At 41.6% G+C, this 14752-nt stretch overlaps 1 protein-coding gene across 1 annotated transcript in view; it reads left to right on the top strand.

Moving 5' to 3' along the window:
- The window catches only part of LOC144685966 (protein Shroom1-like), a 29204-nt gene extending 15334 nt beyond the window's left edge, over window positions 1-13870 (top strand). Inside the window, exons 6-7 of the mRNA XM_078551035.1 lie at window positions 842-1114; window positions 10375-13870. Coding sequence (XP_078407161.1) covers window positions 842-1114; window positions 10375-10629 — 528 coding nt within the window. The 3' untranslated portion in view covers window positions 10630-13870. The remainder of the gene's footprint in view (window positions 1-841; window positions 1115-10374) is intronic.
- The last annotated feature ends 882 nt before the right edge of the window (window positions 13871-14752 follow it).

Below are 14752 nucleotides of genomic sequence, written 5' to 3'. Positions count from 1 at the left end.
ACTTCAACTTTAAAGCTAAAACTCATTCCTAACACCTACAAAGACCAATATAACTCACTCAAACTGTTTCTATTTCCTAACAGTATAAATAGGTAAATGCACCAAACAGCCCCTGCACATTGATGAACATTGAGGCATTTAGTACTTTTAAAAAAACACATACACCAATGTCCAATACTGCATTGGACAGTTTATAGGAGATAGGTTATATAGGAGATGAGTTTCTTCATTGTTCTCTGGTTGTATCAAGTGGCTTCCAGTTTGGTAGAAGGCAAACTAGATGGATCTTGGTCTTTATTTTTGTTTAGCAATTCCTATGATCCTATATATTTCTATCTATAAAATTTGATACCGGGCAGTGTGAGCACACCCCTGAACATATGCTGCAAACTTTGAGAGAAGATACCCATTTTACAGCAAAATTATAAATTTCTAACCTTTTAAATGGGTTCATGATTATGTTGCGTACAAAACACAGAAGATATCTTCGCCCCATATTGTTGCCTCGTGCTGGGAGGTATATTTAAAAAGTACCAGATTTTAATCCTGCCTGCCTGGTGGGAACAGAAGAGTCTGGTAGTATAAATGGTGGTTGAGTGCTTCTTGCTGCATTTCTGATGTGTTCCCGCCCTTTGTCACTTTAACTGCCAGGGTCAAACAGGAGCCATCTCCCGGACTTTACGTTGCAGGAACCAAATAGTTTATCACTTACCTAGGCCCCCACTTGTCACTCTTATGGCCCGAGTTAAAATTAGGCCTGCTGTCTCTCAAACTGATATAAAATTGCTAATGTGTATAAAGAGAATGTGCGTGTTAAAAGTTATTTTGTTTTGATTTCCAGAAGGAGTTAATTAACGCAATTAAATGTAAACTTCAAAAGCTTCAGGAAGCTAAAGCTAGCTTAAATGAAGATATCAAAATGAATAGCACGCTAGGTAAAGACATCGAGACCTGGGTCAGTGATGTCTGTACAACTAATGAAATCCAGAAATACAAGACCTTCATTGAGGATTTGGAGAAGGTGATGAACTTGCTGCTGTGTCTATCAGGCCGCCTGGTGCGAGTCGAAAGTGCCCTGAGTAAAGTCAACGAGGCCACTGACTTGGAAGAGAAGGTTTGTTACAATAATCTAGTTGTATTCAGTTTCATGTTTTACCAGAGCTGACATTAAACCAGGAGGCAAAATATTTTAATTTTTACTACCTTAATATTTGAAAATTTCCAGTGATTTTAGCCGCTGATTTTGGGGTCCCCTTCTACTAGTAATCTAACACATACCGAAGTTATTTTCACTTGCATTTTAGGAAAGAACATTCCAGTGATTCCGTACTTAAAGGGGAACAACATTCCGGTGTGGAAGCCTCCCTTCCTCCTAGAAATACAGTGTAAAACGGTGTGTCACAGAGACTGTTTCATTCCTGAGAAGCTAAATTAAACATTAGTGTTAGCTGATAACATGCTCACTTCTGATTCAGAAGTTTGTGGATTTATACATTACTACAGGCTTGAGCACACAATTCAGGCTAACACTGAGGATGAATATTCCTCTGGACTTGGGAGAACCCGACCTGCATACTTTTGTGGTTCACAAACTGAGCACCTAACCCTTGTGTAGGTTCACAGTGCAGTTGGTGAGCCATCAGCCAGTGCAGGAGGATATTAATGCAAAGGCAAAGTACTTAGAAGACCCACACAGTATCCCATTTCCCAACAGTGTTTAAAGGCACCCTAAACCTCATGCCTCATCTCCCTCAATCCCCACCCAACCCCCATGCCAGCCCATGCCCCTCAGATCATTCATGGCACCTCTATGCCCCCCCCATGTATCCTCCCTGGCCACTCAGCCAATATGATAACTGCCAAGTAACATTTATGTCACACAAATACCAGGCAATGACCATCCCCAACAAGAGAGAATCTAACCATCTCCCCTTGGCATTCAATGGCATTACCATCACAGAATCCCCCACTATCATGGAACATCATGGAAGTTACCATTGAACCAGAAACTATTGGGACCAGCCATAAAAATACTGTGGCTACAAGAGCAGTTCAGAGGTGGGGAATTCTGCAGAGAGTAACTCACCTCCTGACTCCCCAAAGCCTGCCCATCATTAACAAGGTACAAGTCAGGAGTGTGATGGAATACTCTCCACTTGCCTGGATGAGGGCAGCTCCAATAACACTCGAGGCTTAACACCATCCAGGACTTGGTAGCCAGTCTGATTGGTACCCAAACACCACATTAAACATTCACTCCTTCCATCACCGATGCACAGTAGCAACAATGTGTACCATCTACAAGATGCACTGCAGCAAAGCTCCTTCGACTGCACCTTCCAAACCCATGACCTCTCACACCTGGAAGCACAAGGGCAGCAGATGCATGGAAACACCCCCACCTTTCAAGTTCCCCTCCAAGCCCCACACTATCCTGACTTGGAAATACATCACCATCTCTTCATTGCTGCTGGGTCAAAACCCTGGAACTTCCTCCCTAATAGCACTGTGGGTGTACCTACACCACATGGACTGCAGCAGTTCAAGAAGGCAGCTCACCACTACCACCACCTCAAGGGCAATTAGGGATGGGCCATAAATGTCCACAACACCCACACCCAGTGAATGAATGAATAAATAACAACAAATGCACTATATATAGTCCTCAGATTTGATGCAATATCAATGGAAAATATTTTACACTCCCTGGGAAAAGATGAACCTCTCTCCATCTAATAAAATCCTCCATATCATTTATACTGAAAGAAAAGATGCATCCTGGCATGTGAAATAAACCTTGTAATATTTGTAATCCTATTAGCTTATGTGAACAAACAAGAAACCGCATCAAAGGCACAATCTGTTATTATAACTTCTTCAAACTGTCATTCGTTCTCAGATGACTGGAACACCTACTGTGTTCAGCATTTGAAGCATTGATAATGGCCACAGCTGTCCAAACAATAGACTACTCTCTAGGGAGTAAAGAACAGAAGGTGATCATTTCAATTTCAAACCAGAGTTGCCTGTCTGTCAATGTAGGGAAGCAGATGGTCAGGTTTTTTTTCCAAGTATCAAAAGCTGGCTTTTTTTTCAGCCAGCGCCATTTAAATCGCCATAGAAAAGATGACAGCATGGATTGATGGGACATTTTGATTCATTTTTCAATGAATTATGCTTTCTCCATTGGGAGAGGAAGGGTCAATTTCCCTTTAAAGGACAGATCCCTATGATGAATCACTGCATTAAAAACACATCTACATTACAATACAGCACCTAATAGTGACACCTGAAGATGTGAAAACACTTCAAACTGATCTTTCAGAATGTTCCAGGCTCCTCAGCACTCCTTCAATGTTCTTAATGAGCTGTCAGACATGCCTTGTTATTAATGGGCTTCCATAACCGTGCACCACCAGACGAAAATAGTGTGTGGGAGGAAATCCAATTTTCACTCCCCATTTAAAATGAGGAATCTGACCTCAGTCAGGGTGGGTGTGTGTTTGCACACTAGGCATTCCAGCCCACTAAAAAGGCCAGAGGGAAATGGCGCAGGGGCGGGAAATTTCATCCGGCCCTTGGAAGAGATTTGATGAAAAACATAAAGAAGCGGAGAAAAATCAGATTTCCTCCAAAACAAAATCTAAGTAAGGCTTTGGGCATCGAAACACGCCTCTGGACCCTGATAAAAATTTGGCCCCAAGAGAGCGCTGTATTGTTCAGTGGCCTTGTTCATGTAGATTTACTAGATCTCATAGCTGTATTTAAAGAAGAGCACCAACAATTTTGCTTCAACCAATGCTGCCAAAATATAAGTCAATTGGCCATTCATCTCATTTGATGTTTGTTGGACCTTGCTGTGCTGTGTAGATGCTGTTGAAATAGCTGCAGATGAAACTTAAAAAGACTTGGGGCTGAATTTTATGTTCTGCAGGCAGGCACACGCCCAACCCGATAAGGCGTAAAATCGCACAAGAAGACCTTCGGCATGCACAAATTCGGAAATGTGCCCGCCGATAATTAATTAAGAGGGCAAGTATGCCCATTAATGGCTCAATTGTCTCCGATTTTTCATGGCCCATCTAACCTTATGGATGGTGGATGGGCGAATCGGCCAGGCAGCCTTTACATTTTTCATCAAATCTCTTCCCAAGGGCAGGATGAAATTTCCATTATGAAATAACAGTTCTGTCCACAGATATTTATTTTATCAGCTATATTTTCAGGTGTTTGATTGTGATGCATGGACATTTTTTTTTTTGCAGTTTTTTAAACCTTTGTTTGATGGTTTTCAGGCCTGCAGCTCCCTGAGGCTGCTGTCTGCCTTCAGGGAGCTTTCTCACAGCGCTCGCCTGCGCCCACGGAACTATCATCGCCCACCCTCTTCCCGCCCCCACCCTGGCAGCACTGAGCTTTTCATAGCATGTTTCACGCTGGCTGGCCATTAATTACATCCCAGTCCATCACTGGGAAACTTCACCGAGACTGCATTGGGCAGCTGTCCCAACACTGCTCCATGCAAAACAAAAACAGAATTACCTGGAAAAACTCAGCAGGTCTGGCAGCATCAGTGGAGAAGAAAAGAGTTGACGTTTCGAGTCCAACATGACCCTTTTTGTCTTTATCTACTGCTCCATGCAATCTTACTGTTGCCCTCTCCATCCGCCCCCACTTCTCCACACACACCTCCCCCCACCACCCCCACCCCACCCCCCGCCCAAATGCATCCCCCCCCCCCGCCCCCTGCCACCCCCCCTTCCGCCCCATTCCTGCTACCTGGGGTCTGGTAACATTCAGGCCAAAGATCCAGAATAGTACACATTCTATAGTGAGAACAGGACCAGGTGGTTCAAGCTAGTAAAACGTAAATCTAGGATTGATATCAGGGTTTTCTTCACATGAAGAGTGATTAACAAGTGGAATAGACTTCCAAGTAGAATAGCGGAAACTAAATATTTAAGAAACAATTGGATGCTACTATGGGGAAGTCTTATATCTTTCTGGATGGATGAATTAAAATGGGCCAAATGTCTTTCCTTATCTGTAATTATCTTGTGCTTCTGTGAAAAGCACTTTACCTTATCAGTTGTAGGGAGGGGACATTGCAGGAAAAAACAGATTTTATGGTAATAACCTATGTATCGCACTGGCTCCGCCTTATCTGCAAGATTTGATGGGCAGTATGGATCTAGAGGTTTTGCAAGAAGTTGTGTTCATTATGGCTATGAACTTTAATCTTAATTTGCCTTCTCCTAAAGTGAATTTGACTAATCATTTACAGCAAGCACTGCATCTACACTCAGTGACTCGTTTTGCTACAATCCTCTTGGCTTTGTGACCACAGATAACTGAAATATGCATTTTCGCTGATGTTTCAAGAGCGAAAGAAAAGCAGAAATAATTATTGGGGAGACAGACTAACTACTTCAAATTTTCAAGGCTTTCGATGTTGATAGTCTGGTTTGTCTGTTGCCATACGCACTTCAATCAGGAATAATTTCAGACTCAAACAAAAAACTACTGCGGATGCTGGAAATCCAAAACAAAAACAGAATTACCTGGAAAAACTCGGCAGGTCTGGCAGCATCGGCGGAGAAGAAAAGAGTTGACGTTTCGAGTCCTCATGACCCTTCTACAGAACTGAGTAAAATTAGGAGAGGGGTGAAATATAAGCTGGTTTAAGGTAGGGGGTGGTGGGGAGGGAGAGAAGTTGCCCCCCCCATAACCAACTTCTCTCCCCCCCCCCCCCCCAACCTTAAACCAGCTTATATTTCACCCCTCTCCTAATTTTACTCAGTTCTGTAGAAGGGTCATGAGATCTCGAAACGTCAACTCTTTTCTTCTCCGCTGATGCTGCCAGACCTGCTGAGTTTTTCCAGGTAACTCTGTTTTTGTTTTATAATTTCAAACTCAATGTTTTAGATTCCTAAATAATATGAGCATACAGCAGAATATATGAATATACGGCAGATTTGAAAAGTTAGGACTGCCATTGTTACATGCATGCAAATGATAATAGCACTTAGTCTGATTTTTAAAAAATACAGATATATCAACAACAGCTTGTATTCATATAGTGTCTTTACCATAATAAAATGTCTCAAAGCACTTCACGTGAGTGTCATTAAACAATATGACACCAAGCCACAAAAGGAGGTGTCAGATCAGATGACCAAAAGCTTGTTCAAAAAGAGGTTTTAAGGAGTAACTTTGCTTTCCCCCTTTAAGCAAGGAGTCAGGAGGGCTAAAAGGGGTCATGAAAAGTCATTGGCAACCAGGATTAAGGAAAATCCCAAGGCCTTTTATACATATGTAAAAAGCAAGAGGGTAGCCAGGGAAAGGGTAGGTCCACTCAGGGACAGAGGTGGGAATCTGTGTGTGGAGCCAGAAGAAATGGGAGAGATACTAAATGAGTACTTGTCATCAGTATTCACCAAAGAGAAGGACTTAGCAGTCGATTTGTCTAGGGAAGAGTGTGTAGATAGCCTGGATCATGTTGAGATCAAAAAAGAGGTGTTAGGCGTCTTGAAGAATATTAAGGTGGATAAGTCCCTAGGGCCAGATGGGATCTACCCCAGAGTACTGAGGGAGGAGATTGCTGGGGCCTTGACAATAATCTTTGTATCCTCACTAGCTACAGGTGAGGTTCCAGAGGACTGGAGAATGGCCAATGTTGTTCCATTGTTTAAGAAGGGTAGCAGGGATAATCCAGGAAATTACAGGCCAGTGAGCCTTATGTCAGTGGTAGAGAAATTATTGGAGAAGATTCTTCATGACAGGAATTACTACCATTTGGAAGCAAATGGGCGTATTAGTGAGAGGCAGCATGGTTTTGTGAAGGGGAGGTCGTGTCTCACTAACTTGATCGAGTTTTTCGAGGAAGTGACAAAGATGATCGACGATGGAAGGGCAGTGGATGTTATCCACATGGATTTCAGTAAGGCCTTTGACAAGGTCCCTCATGGCAGACAGGTACAGAAGGTAAAGTCGCACAGGATCAGAGGTGAGCTGGCAAGATGGATACAGAATTGGCTTGGTCATAGAAGACAGAGGGTAGCAGTGGAAGGGTGCTTTTCTGAATGGAGAGCTGTGACTAGTGGTGTTCCGCAGGGATCAGTGCTGGGACCTTTGCTGTTTGTAGTATACATAAATGATTTGGACGAAAATGTAACTGGGCTAATTAGTAAGTTTGCAGACGACACTAAGGTTGGAGGAGTTGGAGATATTGAAGAGGATTGTCAAAGGATACAACGGGATATAGATCGGTTGCAGACTTGGGCGGAGAAATGGCAGATGGAGTTTAATCCGGACAAATGCGAGGTAATGCATTTTGGAAGGTCTAATACAGGTAGGAATTATACAGTAAATGGCAGAACCCTTAAGTGCATCGACGGGCAGAGGGATCTGGGTGTACAGGTCCACAGGTCACTGAAAGTGGCAATGCAGGTGGATAAGGTAGTCAGGAAGGCATATGGCATGCTTGCCTTCATTGGCAGGGGTATTGAGTATAAAAGCTGGGAAGTCATGCTGCAGCTGTATAGAACCTTGGTTAAGCCACACTTGGAATATTGCGTGCAATTCTGGTCGCCACACTACCAGAAGGATATGAAGGCATTGGAGAAGGTGCAGAGGAGGTTTACCAGGATACTGCCTGGTCTGGAGGTTATTAGCTATGAGGAGAGGTTGGAGAAACTCGGATTGTTCTCACTAGAGCGACGGAGATTGAGGGGCGACTTGATAGAATTTTACAAAATTATGAGTGGCATGGACAGAGTAGATAGTCAGAAGCTTTTTCCCAGGGTGGAAGAGTCAATTACTAGGGGACGTAGATTTAAGGTGAGAGGAGAAAACTTTAGAGGAGATGTGCGGGGCAAGTTTTTTACGCAGAGGGTAGTGAGTGTCTGGAATTTGATGCCAGAGGAGGTGGTGGAAGCAGGTACGATAGTGGCGTTTAAGAGGCAGCTTGACAAATACATGAATAGGATGGGAATAGAGGGATACGGACCCCGGAAGTGCAAAATGTTTTAGTTTGACAGGCAATATGATCGGCGCAGGCTTGGAGAGCCGAAGGGCCTGTTCCTGTGCTGTACTTTTCTTTGTTCTTTAAGATAAAAGGTGATAAAGTGTAGTGAGCGAATTCCAGAACTTGGGGCATAGGCAGTTGAAAGCATGGTCACCAGTGGCAGAGTAATTAAAATCAGGGATGCTCAAGAATTAGAAGAGTGCAGACATCTGAGGGTTGGATAAGATTATGGAGGTAGGGAGAGGTGAGGCCATTGAAGGAGAATGATGGTGTGGTAAACCATGTCAAAGGCTGCAACAGGCCAAGGAAAACAAGGAGGGATCGTTTTCCTTTGTCAGAGTCACACAGGATGTCATTTGTGATTTTGATCAGAACTTTTCAGTACTGTGATATAACATAAAAGATTACAACAACACATTTTCAATAAAGGTATAAAAGGAGTTAATAAGTCAAATGGCATATGGCACACAAGCCAGACAAATCAACCATGGTTGCAACCATGCACAGACTTGAAGACCCTGAATTGTTAAAACATTAAGAAATTAATTTTACTGTTGCATGTAAGCTCTTGCATTCTCACTGAACCTAAAACATGCTTTAGCCTCGACCACCTGGAACTGCAAAGCATTTTGAAAAAGTGAAAGTGATGAAGAGGAGTAATGTGGATATTGTTTGATGGTGCGGAACAGTTCATCATCCACATCTGAGGAAACTGCCTTCACATTTCTGAAATGTTTTGACAGAATTGAAAGTGATATTCAAGCTGAATCAGCACAAGTTGCTATTTCATCATCAGACCCAAGTGTGTATATTGATTTCCCCTGTCTATCGAACAACACAATGCTGAACCTTAGGGGAGAAATGAGCTCAAATATGTTGCAGCAACTGCTTAGAGAAGGGATTAACATTCCAGGGCAATAATGAACAAAAAGGTCACCTTAAAGTAATACATTCTTAGGCTGCTTAGAGCTCATCAGCTGATTTGATTCATGCATTTAAGAGCTTATTGCCTAATTCGGAAATGCTGGCTGAGGAGATATGAGCCCTTTATTCAACCTTTTCTGATATATTTATTTTGCTGATCTTTGTAAAATCTGATGACAAGACTAAATGAGTAGTAAAAGAGAGCAAATTCAAATTCAATCGTTGCCCTTCTGACTTTTCTCTCACTGGCCAGCGTATTAGATACCTATTGAGGAGTAAGGATTTAGTTGAAAGGTTCTGCAATTTTATAATGATAATGTGTAAAGAAGAAACTATACTTAAGGCTCGAAGATCTCAGAATATACATCATTGACCTTGGTGGGTAAAATTACAACATCAATATATTAAAAATATATTCAAGCTTTAGTGCAATATTAAGAGAATGTTGCACAGATGTCATTTTTTTGGAGGAGATATTAAAACAAGGTCTACCTGTTCAGGTGGATATAAAAGATTCCATAGTTTTTTTTTGAAAGAGCATAGAGAACATGGAAATCCCCATATCGTCAACTCTTCCCCACCACTTGACCATGTCTGAGTGTCCAATGCCAAAAGAATCTGGGATGTCCCTTCTCAATATTGCTACAGCCTAGGTAATCATTGCACAATGGATAAGTCCTGTGATTCCATCACCTGTTTTTGCCATACTCTGAGACCTGGCCTAGTGTTACTATGTTGCAACATCTGGCCCGGTACTTCCAGACCCCCAAAAATTCCATCATCAGTTGAACCCCACATTGCAATCCCCTGTTCTGCCAAGCCTTAGGTCCCCTCCACAGTGCTACTATATCCATGGAGCCCACATCGTTTTCTGAAACACCAATGAACTACTATCTAATGTCTGACAGCAATATGTTTGGTGAATATCCAGAATCAATGCAGTACAGAGGGGTACTGCATTGTCAGCGGTGTCGCCTTTTAGAAGAGACATCAAACTTTAAGGCAACTGCTCTTTGAAGGCAGAATAAAACTGTTGTGGGAGCTTTGACAAATGGACCACAGGAGGCTCAGGTACTGGTCACGATCGTTTATTCGAGCAATTGCAAGGAGAGAACCATCTCAAGGCAGCTTGAGATAGCACTCTGACTCCAGTCCGGCTCCCGAGGCCTCTCTGTTGTTTGCAGGCCCTAAGGGTGTGCAAGGTTCATCTGGTATCCTTTAACTGTTAATATGCTTGGTAGCACTGGCTGCCTGGAGATTTTAAGTAATTCATTCCCTTTCAATAAATTCTTACTGTATTTCCCCTAACAATACTGTTTGACATGGTGTAATGTTCTTGCCCTTCGAAAATAGCACATTCTCTGATGTACTGCAACTAGTACCACAGAAAGGTTTGCTAGTCCATAATACGTGTTGTTTTCATTTAGCAATCATTGAATGAAAGGCACCGGATGCTCTCCCGCCAGCATGAAGATGCCAGAGGACTGAAGGAGCATCAAGACCACCGAGAACGCGTGATCTTCAGTATCCTAACAAACTACCTCACAGAGAAGCAGCTTCAGCACTGTCAACACTTTGTCCAAATGAAAAAGGCTTTTTTAATCAAGCAAAAAGAACTTGAAGAGAATCTCAGATTGATTGAGGAGCAGCTTGAATCTCTCGAAAACACTCTTCAAATATGATTTCATTTTGCTGTTTTTAAAACTAAACTGATCATTGCTTTCCCAAAAAGACCCCCACTAAAGTTGAAAATAGATGAAATAATCCAGCTCACAAAGCAGGGTAAAATAATTATTTCAAAACTAGCAAATGTTAACTGTACATTTCTTATTGTTTTCACATGTAATAACTTAACTAGATGATTAAATAAAATGAATTGGGGCTATTCTATAGTAATAGAGCCAGCTAATGGCACATTGTTGCTCATAGATAATTAACTGGAAGTTTTTGTTTAAGTTGATAACAAGGGCCTGGATTTTGCAGCCAGCGGTGAAGGGATGGTGCTCGTTGCTGACCTCGAAGAAGGGTGTCCACAAAGATCTAGTGATTTCTGTGTTATGGATTTCACCTTTCTCAATGTTAATTTGAATCTAGTGCCAAGTTAAGGGCAGCTCCAGGTGTCAACACTGCTGATGTCATAAAGCAGGGTAAGCATCCAATCATGTTGGCGAGTTCTCACAGACAGCAAACTAGGAAGTCAAATGCACTAATTATCCTTCAATTTTTACTATCATTTTACAGACTAAATTAAAACTTTTGACATACACATGTATTAAGGTAGAAATGTCATGTACTAATTTTTAAAAATGATTTAAAAATGTGGAATTTTGTCATAATAGAGAAATGTAATAGTCCACCCATATAACTCACTTTTTAGTGCCAGAGAGCTTGTTTAGCAATAATTATGAACTTAATATGCTGTTAAAAACTCAGTCACATCCCATTCAACAAGGTTAACTTTTTCAAGGGTTTTACAGCAAGAACTAATAGTGTAAAAAGCAAAGCTCTCACCAGTTCATGATTTTGAACCAATTGCATTCTGCGGGGACATCAGCAGCATTCCTCTGGAGAAGCATAGGATCACAGACAGTAACTTCTGGATCTCCATGTTTAACTTCTCATGTGCAGACTCCAGAAGTTGCTGTCCGTGTCAGAGGAGTAATGACAGCGAATGCCACCATTACCACTGCAAAATCTGGGCCAAAATTACTCGTAATCATATAGTGCTGTTTTCATTGCAAAAACATTAAGTTCATTACAACATGCCTCTGCAACGCTCATATGTGACATCATCTTGATACCTGACTCTTTTAGGTTGATTTCTCGCCAAAGTGGCAATACTTCCCCCTTTAATAGACAATTGCATCTATTAAATGTTAATAAGCTTTATTGTCAGTCTATACAATATTTCATTGCCCAGAACCCCTCTGAATTCTTCACCATCTGATGCGTACTTTCTTATTCGTTTTTTATAATATGATAACTTTTTGGATGGTTCCTCCCTTTATCATTCACTCAGCCCAGAGATGGTAAGGCTGTTTTATAACCAGTCTGAAAGTGCTACAGTTGTGGCCAACCTTTCAATGTTTTTCTTTTGCTGGGGGAAGTGCCTTTCTTCCATCAAGTGGTCTGACCACAACCATCTTCACTCCTGTACCCCACTACTAGACTAATCAATAACCGGAGTAAGCACATGTTAAAGTTCAACCACCACTCTGCCCCATCCCTTCACTTGTTTCTTTTTCATCTTTTGACCAATTGGATCCCACAGTTAATTGTGGGATAAATGTCTAAATCAGCTTATTTCCTTTTTGAGTCTTGGGGAGAATGGCTACATTGTCACAAGGAAAACCTTGACCTCACCTGCCCTGGACTCTCTCCTTTCTGCCTGAAAGACCCTACCCTACCCTGCCCATCACTTTCCCTGCTGGCAAATGCCCTGCATCCTCTTTGGGAGTGGAGTGGCCACAATTAAATGAGGCCTGAAATTGAAACAACCCACACTTGAAATGTAGGCTTGCAATTCACACTCACCTGTGTCCTATGTGCCCGAAAACAGTTCAGGTGGAAAAATAATTCCACAATTTTTCCCAATGTATCTTATCAAAACTCTTCATGATTTTGAACAGCTCTTCTTTCTTCTAATGAAAAGAGCTGTGATATCTCTAATCTGCCCTTATAACTGAAGTCTTTCATCCTAGTTATTGTCTCAGTGAATCTCTTTGGCACAATCTTCATAGCCTTGACATCTTTGCTAAAGTAAGGCCTCCAAAATGGAACATAATATACTAACTGCAGCCTAAACAATGATTTGTTTAACTTAAGCATTACCTCTTTGCTTTTGTGTTCTATGTGCTAAAAAATTGTCTGGGCCTCTTTTTGGCACCAGAAATAGGGCTGCACGAGCAACGCATATGTCAACAAGGATGCCCAAACTGGCCCAAAATTTATCTGCAGGTCTCATTTCAATGAATTTCGCAAATAGGAGGTTGAATGCCTGTTTTTGCTGGTTGTGGGGAATGCCTACAAAGCTCCATTTACTAATATGGCAGCGCCGATCAGACAAATGATGTTGCACCTCAAAATTGGTCGGTCTTGCTGCTGTTTAGCATTTGAAAATCATGACCACTTTCTACCTGTATGCCTATTAATAAGACCTAGAATCTCATGGGCTTTTTCAGCATTATAAACTTTGCCCCATTTGTGTATCCAAACCCCTTAAGTCTTGGTGCTGCTCTACATCTCTATATTCATTTGTTGCTGTGGCTATGGGGTATGAACATGAGATCCTGCAGACCACAGAAATCTAATCTGTTTGTAGGATCATAGAATCATAGAACAGTACAGCATAGAAGGAGGCTATTCAGCCTATCATGTCTTTGTCAGCTCTATCAAAAAGCAATTCAGTTAGTCCCACTTTCCTATACTTTCCCCATATCCCTACATTTTTTTTCTGTTTCCAGTATATATCCTTCTGATGGCTACCATTGAATCTGTATCTGCTGTGTTATCAGGCAGTGCATTCCAAATCCTAACTACTCATTGTGCAAACAAGTTTTTCCTCATGCCATCACTGCTTCTTTTGCCAATCACCTTAAAACTACTTAAACGCTTTATGATTTTGAACACCTCTATCATATCTCCTCTTAGCCTTCCCTGCTCTAAGGAGAACGTCTCTAGCTTCAAATCTACCCGTGTAACATCAATCCTTCATCTTTGGAATCATTCCAGCAAAACTGTTCTGTACGCTCTCCATCCTTCTGAAACACTGGTGCCCAGAATTGAATACAATGCTTCAATCGGGCCGAACTGCTGTTTTATATACGTTTAACATAACTTTCCAACTTTTGTACTCTTTAAATCTATTTACAGAGCCCAGAATCCCCTGTACATTTATTGATTGCCTTGTCCTGCCACCTTTAAAGTTTTGTACCCCCCCCTCCCCCGCCCAGGCTCTCTCTTCCTGCACATTGTATCATTGATCATCATATGTAAAAAGCAAGAGGGTAGCCAGGGAAAGGGTAGGCCCACTCAGGGACAGAGGTGGGAATCTGTGTGTGGAGCCAGAAGAAATGGGAGAGATACTAAATGAATACTTCTCATCAGTATTCACCAAAGAGAAGGACTTAGCGGTCGATTTGTCTCGGGAAGAGTGTGTAGATAGCCTGGATCACGTTGAGATCAAAAAAGAGGAGGTGTTAGGCGTCTTGAAGAATATTAAGGTGGATAAGTCCCCTGGGCCAGATGGGATCTACCCCAGAGTACTGATGGAGGCAAGGGAGGAGATTGCTGGGTCCTTGACAGAAATCTTTGTATATATTGTCTCTCCTCATTCTTCTGAACAAAGTGTATCACATCAATCTGTATTATGTTGTCTTTCATCTCCGTGTGTCCGCCCATTCCAACAGCTTGTCTATGTTCCTTTAAAGTCGATTACTATCTTCCTCAGTCTTTACTACACTCCAAGTTACATATCAGAAACAAATTTTGAAAGTGTGCTGTGCACACCCAAATCCAAATGATTTAATTTAAAGGATATATCAAACATCCTCATGTGGTTCAAATTATAAAAAAAACACTGTGATTTTAAAGCTGTAATCTCATTTCGGAGTTTTGATAAAGGTTGCAAACTGTTTTAGTTTTGCTCTCATCAGTCAATTTATTGGCTTATAATTACTTCTGGATATCTATTATTCTTTTCATCAATGTAAAAAAAGTTGTATATAGTAATTATTGTTCTTGCATTACCTCCTAAAACTGAATGAACATTCTATCATAAATTACATTTTGTACGCTGTAATATTT

The sequence above is a fragment of the Cetorhinus maximus genome, chromosome 10, assembly GCF_964194155.1.
Source record: "Cetorhinus maximus chromosome 10, sCetMax3.hap1.1, whole genome shotgun sequence".
NCBI lineage: Eukaryota > Metazoa > Chordata > Chondrichthyes > Lamniformes > Cetorhinidae > Cetorhinus > Cetorhinus maximus.
Note: the sequence above shows the minus strand (reverse complement) of the source record. Positions and strands in the feature narration are given on the sequence as shown.